The 9,344-nt window shown below is 38.4% G+C and overlaps 2 protein-coding genes across 2 annotated transcripts in view; both read right to left on the bottom strand.

Annotated features, from left to right (window-relative positions):
• Nucleotides 1-58, bottom strand: part of LOC126402348 (chitotriosidase-1-like) — a 17,917-nt gene extending 17,859 nt beyond the window's left edge. Inside the window, exon 1 of the mRNA XM_050064249.1 lies at nt 43-58. Within this exon, the coding sequence (XP_049920206.1) occupies nt 43-58 (16 nt within the window). The remainder of the gene's footprint in view (nt 1-42) is intronic.
• A 2,706-nt stretch (nt 59-2,764) lies between these two features.
• Nucleotides 2,765-9,119, bottom strand: LOC126402347 (chitinase-3-like protein 1). Its single transcript, XM_050064247.1, has 13 exons — nt 9,104-9,119; nt 8,884-8,915; nt 8,551-8,577; nt 8,174-8,405; nt 7,986-8,042; nt 7,192-7,357; nt 6,965-7,083; nt 6,750-6,873; nt 6,473-6,655; nt 5,718-5,834; nt 5,494-5,626; nt 5,178-5,256; nt 2,765-2,900 (listed from the first exon to the last, which is right to left on the bottom strand). Exons 1-13 carry the CDS (start codon nt 9,109-9,111, stop codon nt 2,765-2,767), a joined length of 1,413 nt encoding a protein of 470 aa, XP_049920204.1. The 5' UTR covers nt 9,112-9,119.
• Between the last annotated feature and the right edge of the window lie 225 nt (nt 9,120-9,344).

Below are 9,344 nucleotides of genomic sequence, written 5' to 3'. Positions count from 1 at the left end.
AAGTGACCACAGAATGTTCCCCTGAGTATTTTATCTGTTTACAGATGCTGGTCACCATCATATGATTATTTCTCAGCACCCACACACTAACAGTATCACACTAACCACACAATGAAAGTATGATGAAGTTAAGAACTGATCAGGTCTGATCTAACTTAGAATCATGACACGCATGTCATTGGCACAACCACAGTAATAATGAGATTAGGTACAACAAGCGAAAAGAGAAAGAGTCTACATGGTGCCTGCTGGTTCACTCTACCCCTCCACCTTCCTCCCTAAAATGTATTTAGTGTAGCTAGTTATAGAGATAGAGCAGGTATAGAAAAATAAAAAGCAACAAGAAAGAAATCACAAGTGGGTCGTTAAAATCAGAGTAAAAGGGATACTTACAAAGTTACTGATGAAAGAAGCAAATACGGTGTCTTACTTGTAAGTGATGAATGCCTGACAGATGTCTGGCTGTGCTGTTTTAAATGAGGTAGACAGCTGACAGGGTGTGACAGTTAACTAGGGTGTGGATAATTACTGCATGTTGCAATGTCCAAAACAATTGAATAGTGATGGAAGGTGGAACAATAGAATGAAGCAGTCACCTCATGCCAGGCCCTTTTGACTTTAAACTCAAATTTTATTCACTGAATTAGCATGATATCAACATGTTCACATTTCTGTTTGTTAAGGAGGTTCTTTCTCTCTTTTAGGGGGACTGAGAACCCCACAGTCATCAGTGTTAATGTGCACCAGAGTCTGATTCAGACCACTCAGAAAGTGTTGTTTTTGATGAAACTAATGTAAGAATAAGAAGTCTTTTTTTCCACATTTCACATTGTGAGCTTTTAGTGTCTTGTAATTACTTGCTTAAAACTCTATCAAGTGACCAGAAAGACAGAAATACTTGGCCAATATAAGACATTAGCACTGCAATAATTCAGTGGTACTTTAAAGGTTTTTTTCTGGTAATCAGCAGAAAGAACAAAATGTAATATGCAATAAAGATCCAGACTTAAACTAGGGATGTTGCAATTTCATTGTCAGCATTGTCTTAAAACACCAGACCACCAGGACACCCCACGTTTGTGGTATATTTTTGAGCCATTAATCTAGCAAGGCTACGTTCATGTTAGCTACATTACAGGGAAAAACTAAAAATAACAAAATCAACATTTTAACACACTATTAATAATAACAAAATGTTTTCTCTGGCATGTATCAGTCAAAAGGTGAATATTCACCTGCTGTTCATCGCCAATACTTGAGAGACGTCTTGTAATCAACAATTACGTTTAAACAACGTCATGATATGACGTGTGACATATGTCAACTTAACTGTTAAAGACAAACTAACAATACATGCATAGAACAAGGCTACAATTAGTCAAAATGAGCAGCAGCAGCATTCTCATGTACAAGGCGGGTCTAATTACACAGGGGTTAAAAATAAACCAGCAAGAACAAACCTACACAAAAGGTTAGCTTCAGTGACAAAGACAGCAATTAATGCCATAATGAACAGCACAATCATCAAATAAAGCATGTTCTCAAACAATGTTATACACAACCAAGTAAATAGCACACACACCCAACTGGGTTAGAAACACCTATGTCCCACCTTGTTCTTTATTCACAAACAGTACTAAACAATGCTGTGTTGACAAGTGTTGGCTGGAATATGCTTCCCAATATGGATGGGTGCAGCATTCTGTTACTGCACTGCTTTAACTGAATGAGCAGACTGACCAAATATATTGCTTAAACTATGGACGGGCTGACTGGGCACAGGCACAGGGGCTCTCTGGCCTTTACTTGCAACATGTCACTCAAATGAACAAGTACTGACCAGGAAGAGACTCAAAGTGACCACAAAGAGATACAAAATGACTACAAAGAGATGCATAATGACTACAAAGAGAAGAAAGACCACTGCAAAGTTCTACCCGCTCTCACTCCAAAATCATCAAATACCAGTGTTTGGGCAATGACTTCCGCGTCAGACACAGATGAAAAAAGCCATCCTTTCACATTGGCATAATATGCGTCTGGGCACTGTCAGTATGTAACGGTGCCCGACGGCGTCAGGGGCAAATGCAGCCACACAACAATGTAAGTTTACGGATTGAAAAGTCAGAGGAGGGTGGGTGGGTGGGTGGGTGTGAGTGATTATAGATGGTTCCAACAATCATCGACTTTCACCCGGGAGGCCGGTGTTTGCTTCCCGTATCAATGTAAAGCCAAACCCTGTTATTTTTTTCTCAACCTAACCACATGCCTCTGTCTCCTGAATGTAACTATGTACATTTGTTGTTGAGGGAAGAAAATGTCAATTTGTGGTGTTGTACTGATATGGTACTTTTATTTTGAAAGAGACTGTATGCAATCTGTACATTTAATCTGAAAACAGAAGTGTATAGACCCTTTCATTGTTAATGTACAGTATGACGAGAGCACCGCACTCTTGGAGTGTCAGAGCACACTCTGGGCACTCTGTCTGGGGAGATGGGGCAGCAGTGCATCGAAAGGAGTGAATGTGTTATTGACTTAACTGCTCGTTAATTCATATAGTAATATAACACTCCATTCCTTTGACCAACAGGGCTCTCATTTTAGTGTCAGACTGAATTTATGAACACATACATAACATACATAATAAATAGACAAGCTGACTGGCAGAATTAACATTATTGGATGTATAATGTGCAGATATTGCACAGTTGATATTGCACATCAGTGATGATTGATTGTCAGTAGTTATCATATGTGTGGTCTACTGGGAGTAGTGTTGGTTGTGTTGTCTGACAGCAGCAGGAAGGAAGGACCTGCAGTATCTCTCCTTCAAACACTGTGGCAGTCTGTCACTGGAGGAGTTGCCCAGTGCATCCAGAGTCAATATGTGTCCAGATCTGAAATATTGTTAGGAGTGTTGCAAATTGTGTGTTATATAATTCTAAGAAGGGCCCCCAGTATGCAGAAATATTTAAATACACCATTTTGAAAAAAGGCAATGGGCAAAGACTGTGGCCACCAAATGGTGGTTGCAACTATAAAGCCCGGCTACAACCAGAGATGGCCAGTATTTTAATTAAATGTATTTAAAATATGCAAATAAATACTCTTAAGTATTTTGCTATATGTATTTTCTTGAGCAGAAACAAATATTATGTAAATCGTAACAAAATACTTTAAGAGCTTGTATTTGTGTTTTTAAATACTTAAAATATCTTATTTAACATGTCATTTTAGTCTCACATTAGACAATTTTCCATTTAGAATGTAGAAAAAAAACTACAACAGTTAGACAAATTACATTCTTTGGCTAAATGCAAGTGATTCATGTAACATTAGCTGTCGGGTCCAACAACATATTCAGTGTGAACTGTATTTCATTTGTGTTCCCCTGGACTGCAGTGTTACAGAGTACACAAAGGAGGATTTTGTATTTTTTTTTTGTATTGGGGGAAGGTAAGGGGTAGCTTTTCTTAGTTTTTCACTGTTTTTTACTGTTTCATACTCTGCTGTAGTGGTACTGTTTTGTGTCTTTTGCACTTATTCAATCGGTTGCTTGTAAAGTTGGAGATTTATAGATTTACCTACTCTAGTGCACTTATTAAACTTAGCCTTTGATCTTTGAAAGGTAGTAGTTGAAAACAAAATCTGGCAGTTGAAAAAAGCCTTGTTTTTTCTATATTGGCATGCATGTTGGAGCGCATTAGCCTATTTAGTGTTTTTTTTTTTTTTTTACAAGATCTGGTACAAACGGTTTGTTTTTGGTGCAATTTTAAAGGAGTCACGTAATAAAATAATAAAGAATAATTTGATGAAATGTTCCTATGTTAATCTTAGATTTAGTCATGTTTTCTGATGGAAGCGTTCATCACACATGATGTATTTACGGAACATTTATTTCACAAGTATATTCATTGTGCTTCATACTAAAATACATATACCATCTAAACAAGTAAAACATAATATGAAAAGTGAAGTAAAGTAAATTCAGTGCTCACAAAATGAAAGACAAAAAAATGTTCAAGGAAAAACCAATGAATCAACCCCTACTTTAGCCAACAGAAACAAAACCATAAACACAGAAAGAGACATCTGAGGTCATCAAGCATTTTTATTTAGAAAGCAGAACCAAAGTTAACGGTCTAGATCCTGTTTTGGGTGAAGTCAGAAAAACATGCTTTAATGACCTGAGAGATCTGATTCGGTTCTCGTCTGAGCAGAGCAGAAACCATTAAGAGCCTGATAGATTTATAAATAGAATTTTAAAAAATAGATTCTGTATTGCACTCAGAGACAGAGAAGTAATTTAAACACTGGTATCTTTGTGTGTATGAATAAGGACTCTGGATGCTGTGTTTTAAATGAGCTGGAGCCTTTCCATTGTTTGTTCTGGTAATCAAGTAAAAAGTTCATTAGAGTAGTTTAACCTGTTTGAGATGAATGAATGAGACAGTTTCTCAGAAAGAGTTAAATGAATCCGTAACTTCTGATGATTCCTCAGGTGATATTCAACTAAATATGAACAAGTACACACCCATACAATGTAGTTAGATACATCAACAGTTACATATGTCACAACCATATATTAAGTAATGCATGTCAGATCAAATGATGTACAAACAAACAAACAAACAAACAAACAAACCAAGAACATACTTAGACAAGAAATTGTACATATTGGAGCTTTGGACAATGCCCCCCTTTTGTTGATAAGAGCAAACATTATCACTTATGGACAGTAAAATGATAATTTGCAGCTCTCTAGTTAACAACATGTGCCGCAAGATTCTTGAAAAGTCAACCCTGTTGAGCATTTTTGCCTGATGCCTTCCCCAAAGACACAGTTGAAAAAAAAGGTTGGGTCAGTACTGTCAGGAAAGTGCCCAAATTGCTGTCCATTACATGGGTCTGTATTAAGTGGAGTGACTGTTGTGGGAGCTGCAGTTGTGGGAGCTGCAGTTGTGGGAGCTGCTGTTGTGGGAGCTGCAGTTGTGGGAGCTGCAGTTGTGGGAGCTGCGGTTGTAGGAGCTGCAGTTGTGGGAGCGGCTGTTGTGGGAGTGGCTGTTGTGGGAGCTGCAGTTGTGGGAGCTGCAGTTGTGGGAACGGCTGTTGTGGGAGCGGCTGTTGTGGGGGCGGCTGTTGTGGGAGCTGCAGTTGTGGGAGCTGCTGTTGTAGGAGCTGCTGTTGTTGGAGCTTTAGTTGTTGGAGCTGCTGTTGTGGCAGTGTTTGTTGTAGCTGTAAGGTCAGGAAAACCTAAAAGAACAAGAATCAGATATTTTGTTAACTCTTTACCTCTGTTTGATCAACACATCATATTTTCATATCACTGAGCATGACTGCTGAGATTTCTTCAAAGAAAGAGCAGATATTTGCACTCTGCATGATAAAATATAATAAAGTCAATAACAGGTGATTACATTAAGGCTGACCTAATTAAATCAAACACACAGGATGTCAGGATAGGATAGAAACATGTTGGATTTTGATTACCTGGACACAGGAGAGTGTGCAGGTGGCTGATGAAAGGATTGTTGCCCTGTTTACAGAACTGTCCACTAGTGTCATCCAGGTCCAGAGACCAGACGACAGCTCCTCCAAAGTTGTTAGCCTTTAGGTAACTGGTCTGAGAGGATGATGAACAAAACACTTTAACCGCTGATGTCATGTTAGGAATTACTGAGCATTACTTTAGCATGAATGAAACAGATGACTACCTTAACTTCAAGGCTGTAGTGGTTGTCAAATCCAACCCACTGATTTCCTGTGGTGGCGTATGGAACGCTCTGATCAGAGATCATCCGGACTTCTACTCTTTCAAGATAAAGGCAAGTCTGAAGACAAGAATCAAATGTCACATTTAGATTTAATGGTTAATATAAAAATAAAAGTATAGTAATAGCAGTTAATAGAAATTATAATAATAATAATAATAATAATATTAATAATAACAATGATAATGATAATAAGAACAACAACAAACTTTATTTAAATAGCATCTTTCAAACATAAAATGCAGCTCAAAGTTCTTTACAAAGAGGGGGACAAAAAGAAAAACATAAAAGCATAAGAGGTACACAAAGCTGTAAGATACACAAAGTTGTTATGAGAACCTGAAGAAAAGATGAAAGATGTAAAGCACTAAAATATTAAAAGACCAAAAACCAGATACAATAGAAAGATATCAATATACGACTAATGAATCAACATCAGGTCAGAATGAAATAGAGCAGTGGCATAAACTGGGTAAAGCAGTCTGATAATAGATGAGGTTCTTGATCTCAGAGACAGTCAGAGTAAAAAGGTGTTTTTGAGCTGTTTCTTAAAGACACTCACAGAATCTGATTAACAAGCATGCCGTGGTAGTGTTTTCTATAATTGGTGGGCATAGGTGCTAATGGCTGCTTCTGCAACTTTTTAATCAAGGAGGTTATTTATATGAATTAATTACATTCATAGCTTGCAGTTTTACCTCATAATAGGCCCAGAGTCCTTCTTCACCAGTGAAGAGACCTCCTATACCAGCACCACTGGCTGGTGCTCCAACATTACTGGATGCAGAGGAGAGGTTAAAAACTCGCCCGTATGCCGCTAACCCCATGTTTATCTTTTGTGGTGGTGCTCCGTGGTCCCGCCAGTACCGCATGGCATAGTCCTACAATGAGGAGAAAGAAAAAACAATTGGGATGAGACGACATCTCTAAATGGAAAGGCATTTAGACAGTTAGAATGTGAATCCCTGTTCTTACAGTGTTAGCGTAGATGTTGTTTCCAGTGTCCTGGGATCCCTGATATAAGGGGCTGTGATGTCCTGTGACACTTTCCCAGGGGCGGTGAAAGTCAAATGTCAGCACATTAATGAAATCCAGGTACCTGATTAAATGCAGAGGAGACCACATTCACCAAAACATGACTGCAGTTAATTATGGGTATAATGTTAGGACTTGCATTCAGTGAGTTTTACTTGACAATCTGTGGGACTTCATAACTGGCATCGATGATTGCTTTCTCAGCAGAGACACTAGCAGTGACCAGTAATCTGTTATCTGCTGTTCCCTCAGCCATAAAGGCCTCTTTGAGCTCCTGTACAACACAGAAGCACAGTTCAGTCTCAGTTAAATATAAAATGTAATATTTTCATACAGTACAGCATATTTCTGACAGTGTCTGTCCCAGAAGATAAATTTTGACCTTGCACAGCAGTGTGAATCTATGCTTGTCCTGTGGTCGGCTTCCAGCTCCTCCAGGGTACCGCCAGTCAAGGTTTATCCCATCGAAACCATTTGCTCTCAGTAGTGTGATAGCAGACCTGATAAACTTTGCTCTGTTTTGTTGTGTTGCCACCATTGCACTGAATCTGGCAAACATTTAAACAAAACAGTGTTTTTAAGATGACACTCAGCTGAGAGCACCAGGTCATGTAGCAAAGACCAACATACAGCCATAAGTAAATGGTCAGGTTCCCATGTTTAACACATGTGAAACACATTTTGTGAGTTTCAGTGGAGTAATATTTGTTAAAAGTAGGAGTTAATAAAAAGGGAATGTTGTCACCCACAATGAAAAATAATTTAAGTTAAATCTTTCAATAAAACACCAATTCATTTGGAGTTTGCAGATACTAACAATACTGACCCCTTTATGTGCACATGTTGGTTTCTCATGATGTCATGCAGGTATCAGATATCAACATTCCTGCTTGTTGAACTATGTTTCAGTGTTTGCATTAATATATTGTTGCTGAAAACTGACATTTTGTGTGCTGATTGAATCAGGAAATTAACTTATTTATGTATTTAAATACCATCTCACTCTGCTACCTCATTTATATGAAACCACATACAATGTACGCTGTGCAGAGCACAAAAAACATATGGGCACAACAAGTTTCATGGTCAGAAAATACCAATGTGTTGAAGTGATGCTTACACTTGTCTTTGCAATGACACACAAAAAAGGCCTCAGTGTTCATGTAAGTAACTCACTTTTGTGTGTTAAAGTTCAGGCCACCAACAGCCAACAGGGTTTTGAGCAGTGGATTTCTGTGGAGCAAAATAGTTCAGTAATGATTATTTAATAAAACAGGAAATTCAGCATCATTTCCACAATATTTATAGACTAAGGGGACAAAAGTGAAAAGGTCTGAATGCACTGATTTGGCTGAAGCACTGACCTGGTTTTGAGTCCATTGAAGGCCTGATAGCGTAGTATGTCAGTTGCTGTGCTCGGGACCAGCCTGTGTTGTTTGTTAATGTCAGAGAAGGCGTAGATCACATGGGTACACTTGTTTGGATCAATATTTGAAACCGTGAACTTCCCTCTTTTTTCAGACAAGCTGTTGTAGTAACACACCAGCCTGTGGGAAGAGGCTGAGGGAGAGGCTGAGGGAGAGGCTGAGGGAGAGGCTGAGACAGGAAGAAAATCATGATGGTTTTAATTTGTTTCTGGAGACATCATTATTAAGGTCCTTGTTAACCAACAATGAGTTCGTGAGATTATTTATCTGCTGGTAAAACTGTTGATAATTAATAATGTATGTTATAAACTTACCCAAGCTGGCCATCATCAAACAGAGACCTTGAAAGTGACAGACTGGTCAGTATTTAGGTTAAAAACAAAGCTTAAGAGGTCAGTTTGCCCAAATTACAACAGGTGTGTACTGTCTGGATTCTCCACAGTTAGTTACCAGTACATTTTCAATCTTTTTGGTCAGCACCACAAACCAAATTCCATTCACTCTCATAAATCCGAGAGACAAAAACATGTGTAAGCAAAGCTTAAGAATATCTTAGATACCACTGGAGGAAAATGAGAAAATGTGTGTTTTTGTGATTTGGGTGAATTGACTCTTTAAGGAAACAAAACTTGAGCAGCATGTCTTACCTGCAGTCAGAGTGAGCCTGCACATGTTGTCACTGTGTGGATAAGCAGAGGAAACAAAACAAACAAAAACAGTTTGATACAAATCCTCACTCTGTTAATAAACTGTTGCCACAAATATACAGTTCAAGTCAGAAAACAGCACATCTCTAACTAATTCTTAGTATTAAAAACAAAGAAGCAAAATATGGTCTAATAACATCAGAGTTAAAGGGATACTTACAAAGTCATGATGAAAGAAGCATATACTGTCTCTCTGCTGTGACTGATGACTGGTGGATCTCTGGATGTGCTGCTTTAAATCAGGTGCACAGCTGACAGGGTGGGGCAGTTCACGAGGGTGTGGATAATTACTGCAATGTCAGAATTTCTAAAGCAATTGGATGCTAATTGAAACTGGGTCAGTGGTTAAAAGTCACCTCATGCCAGACCCTTTTGACTTTACATTCAGATTTTGGTCACTG

Source organism: Epinephelus moara, chromosome 16, assembly GCF_006386435.1.
Source record: "Epinephelus moara isolate mb chromosome 16, YSFRI_EMoa_1.0, whole genome shotgun sequence".
Taxonomy (NCBI): domain Eukaryota; kingdom Metazoa; phylum Chordata; class Actinopteri; order Perciformes; family Serranidae; genus Epinephelus; species Epinephelus moara.
The sequence above is the reverse complement of the archived record's forward strand: the minus strand, read 5'-3'. Positions and strand labels throughout refer to the sequence as shown.

Excerpts from the sequence above, each read along its gene's own strand:
- LOC126402347 (XM_050064247.1), bottom strand. Across the intron at positions 8,578-8,883 it reads CAGGCTCACTCTGACTGCAG|GTCTCTGTTTGATGATGGCC; the intron begins GTAAGACATGCT and ends GTCACTTTCAAG. Across the intron at positions 6,874-6,964 it reads GAAGTCCCACAGATTGTCAA|GTACCTGGATTTCATTAATG; the intron begins GTAAAACTCACT and ends GCATTTAATCAG.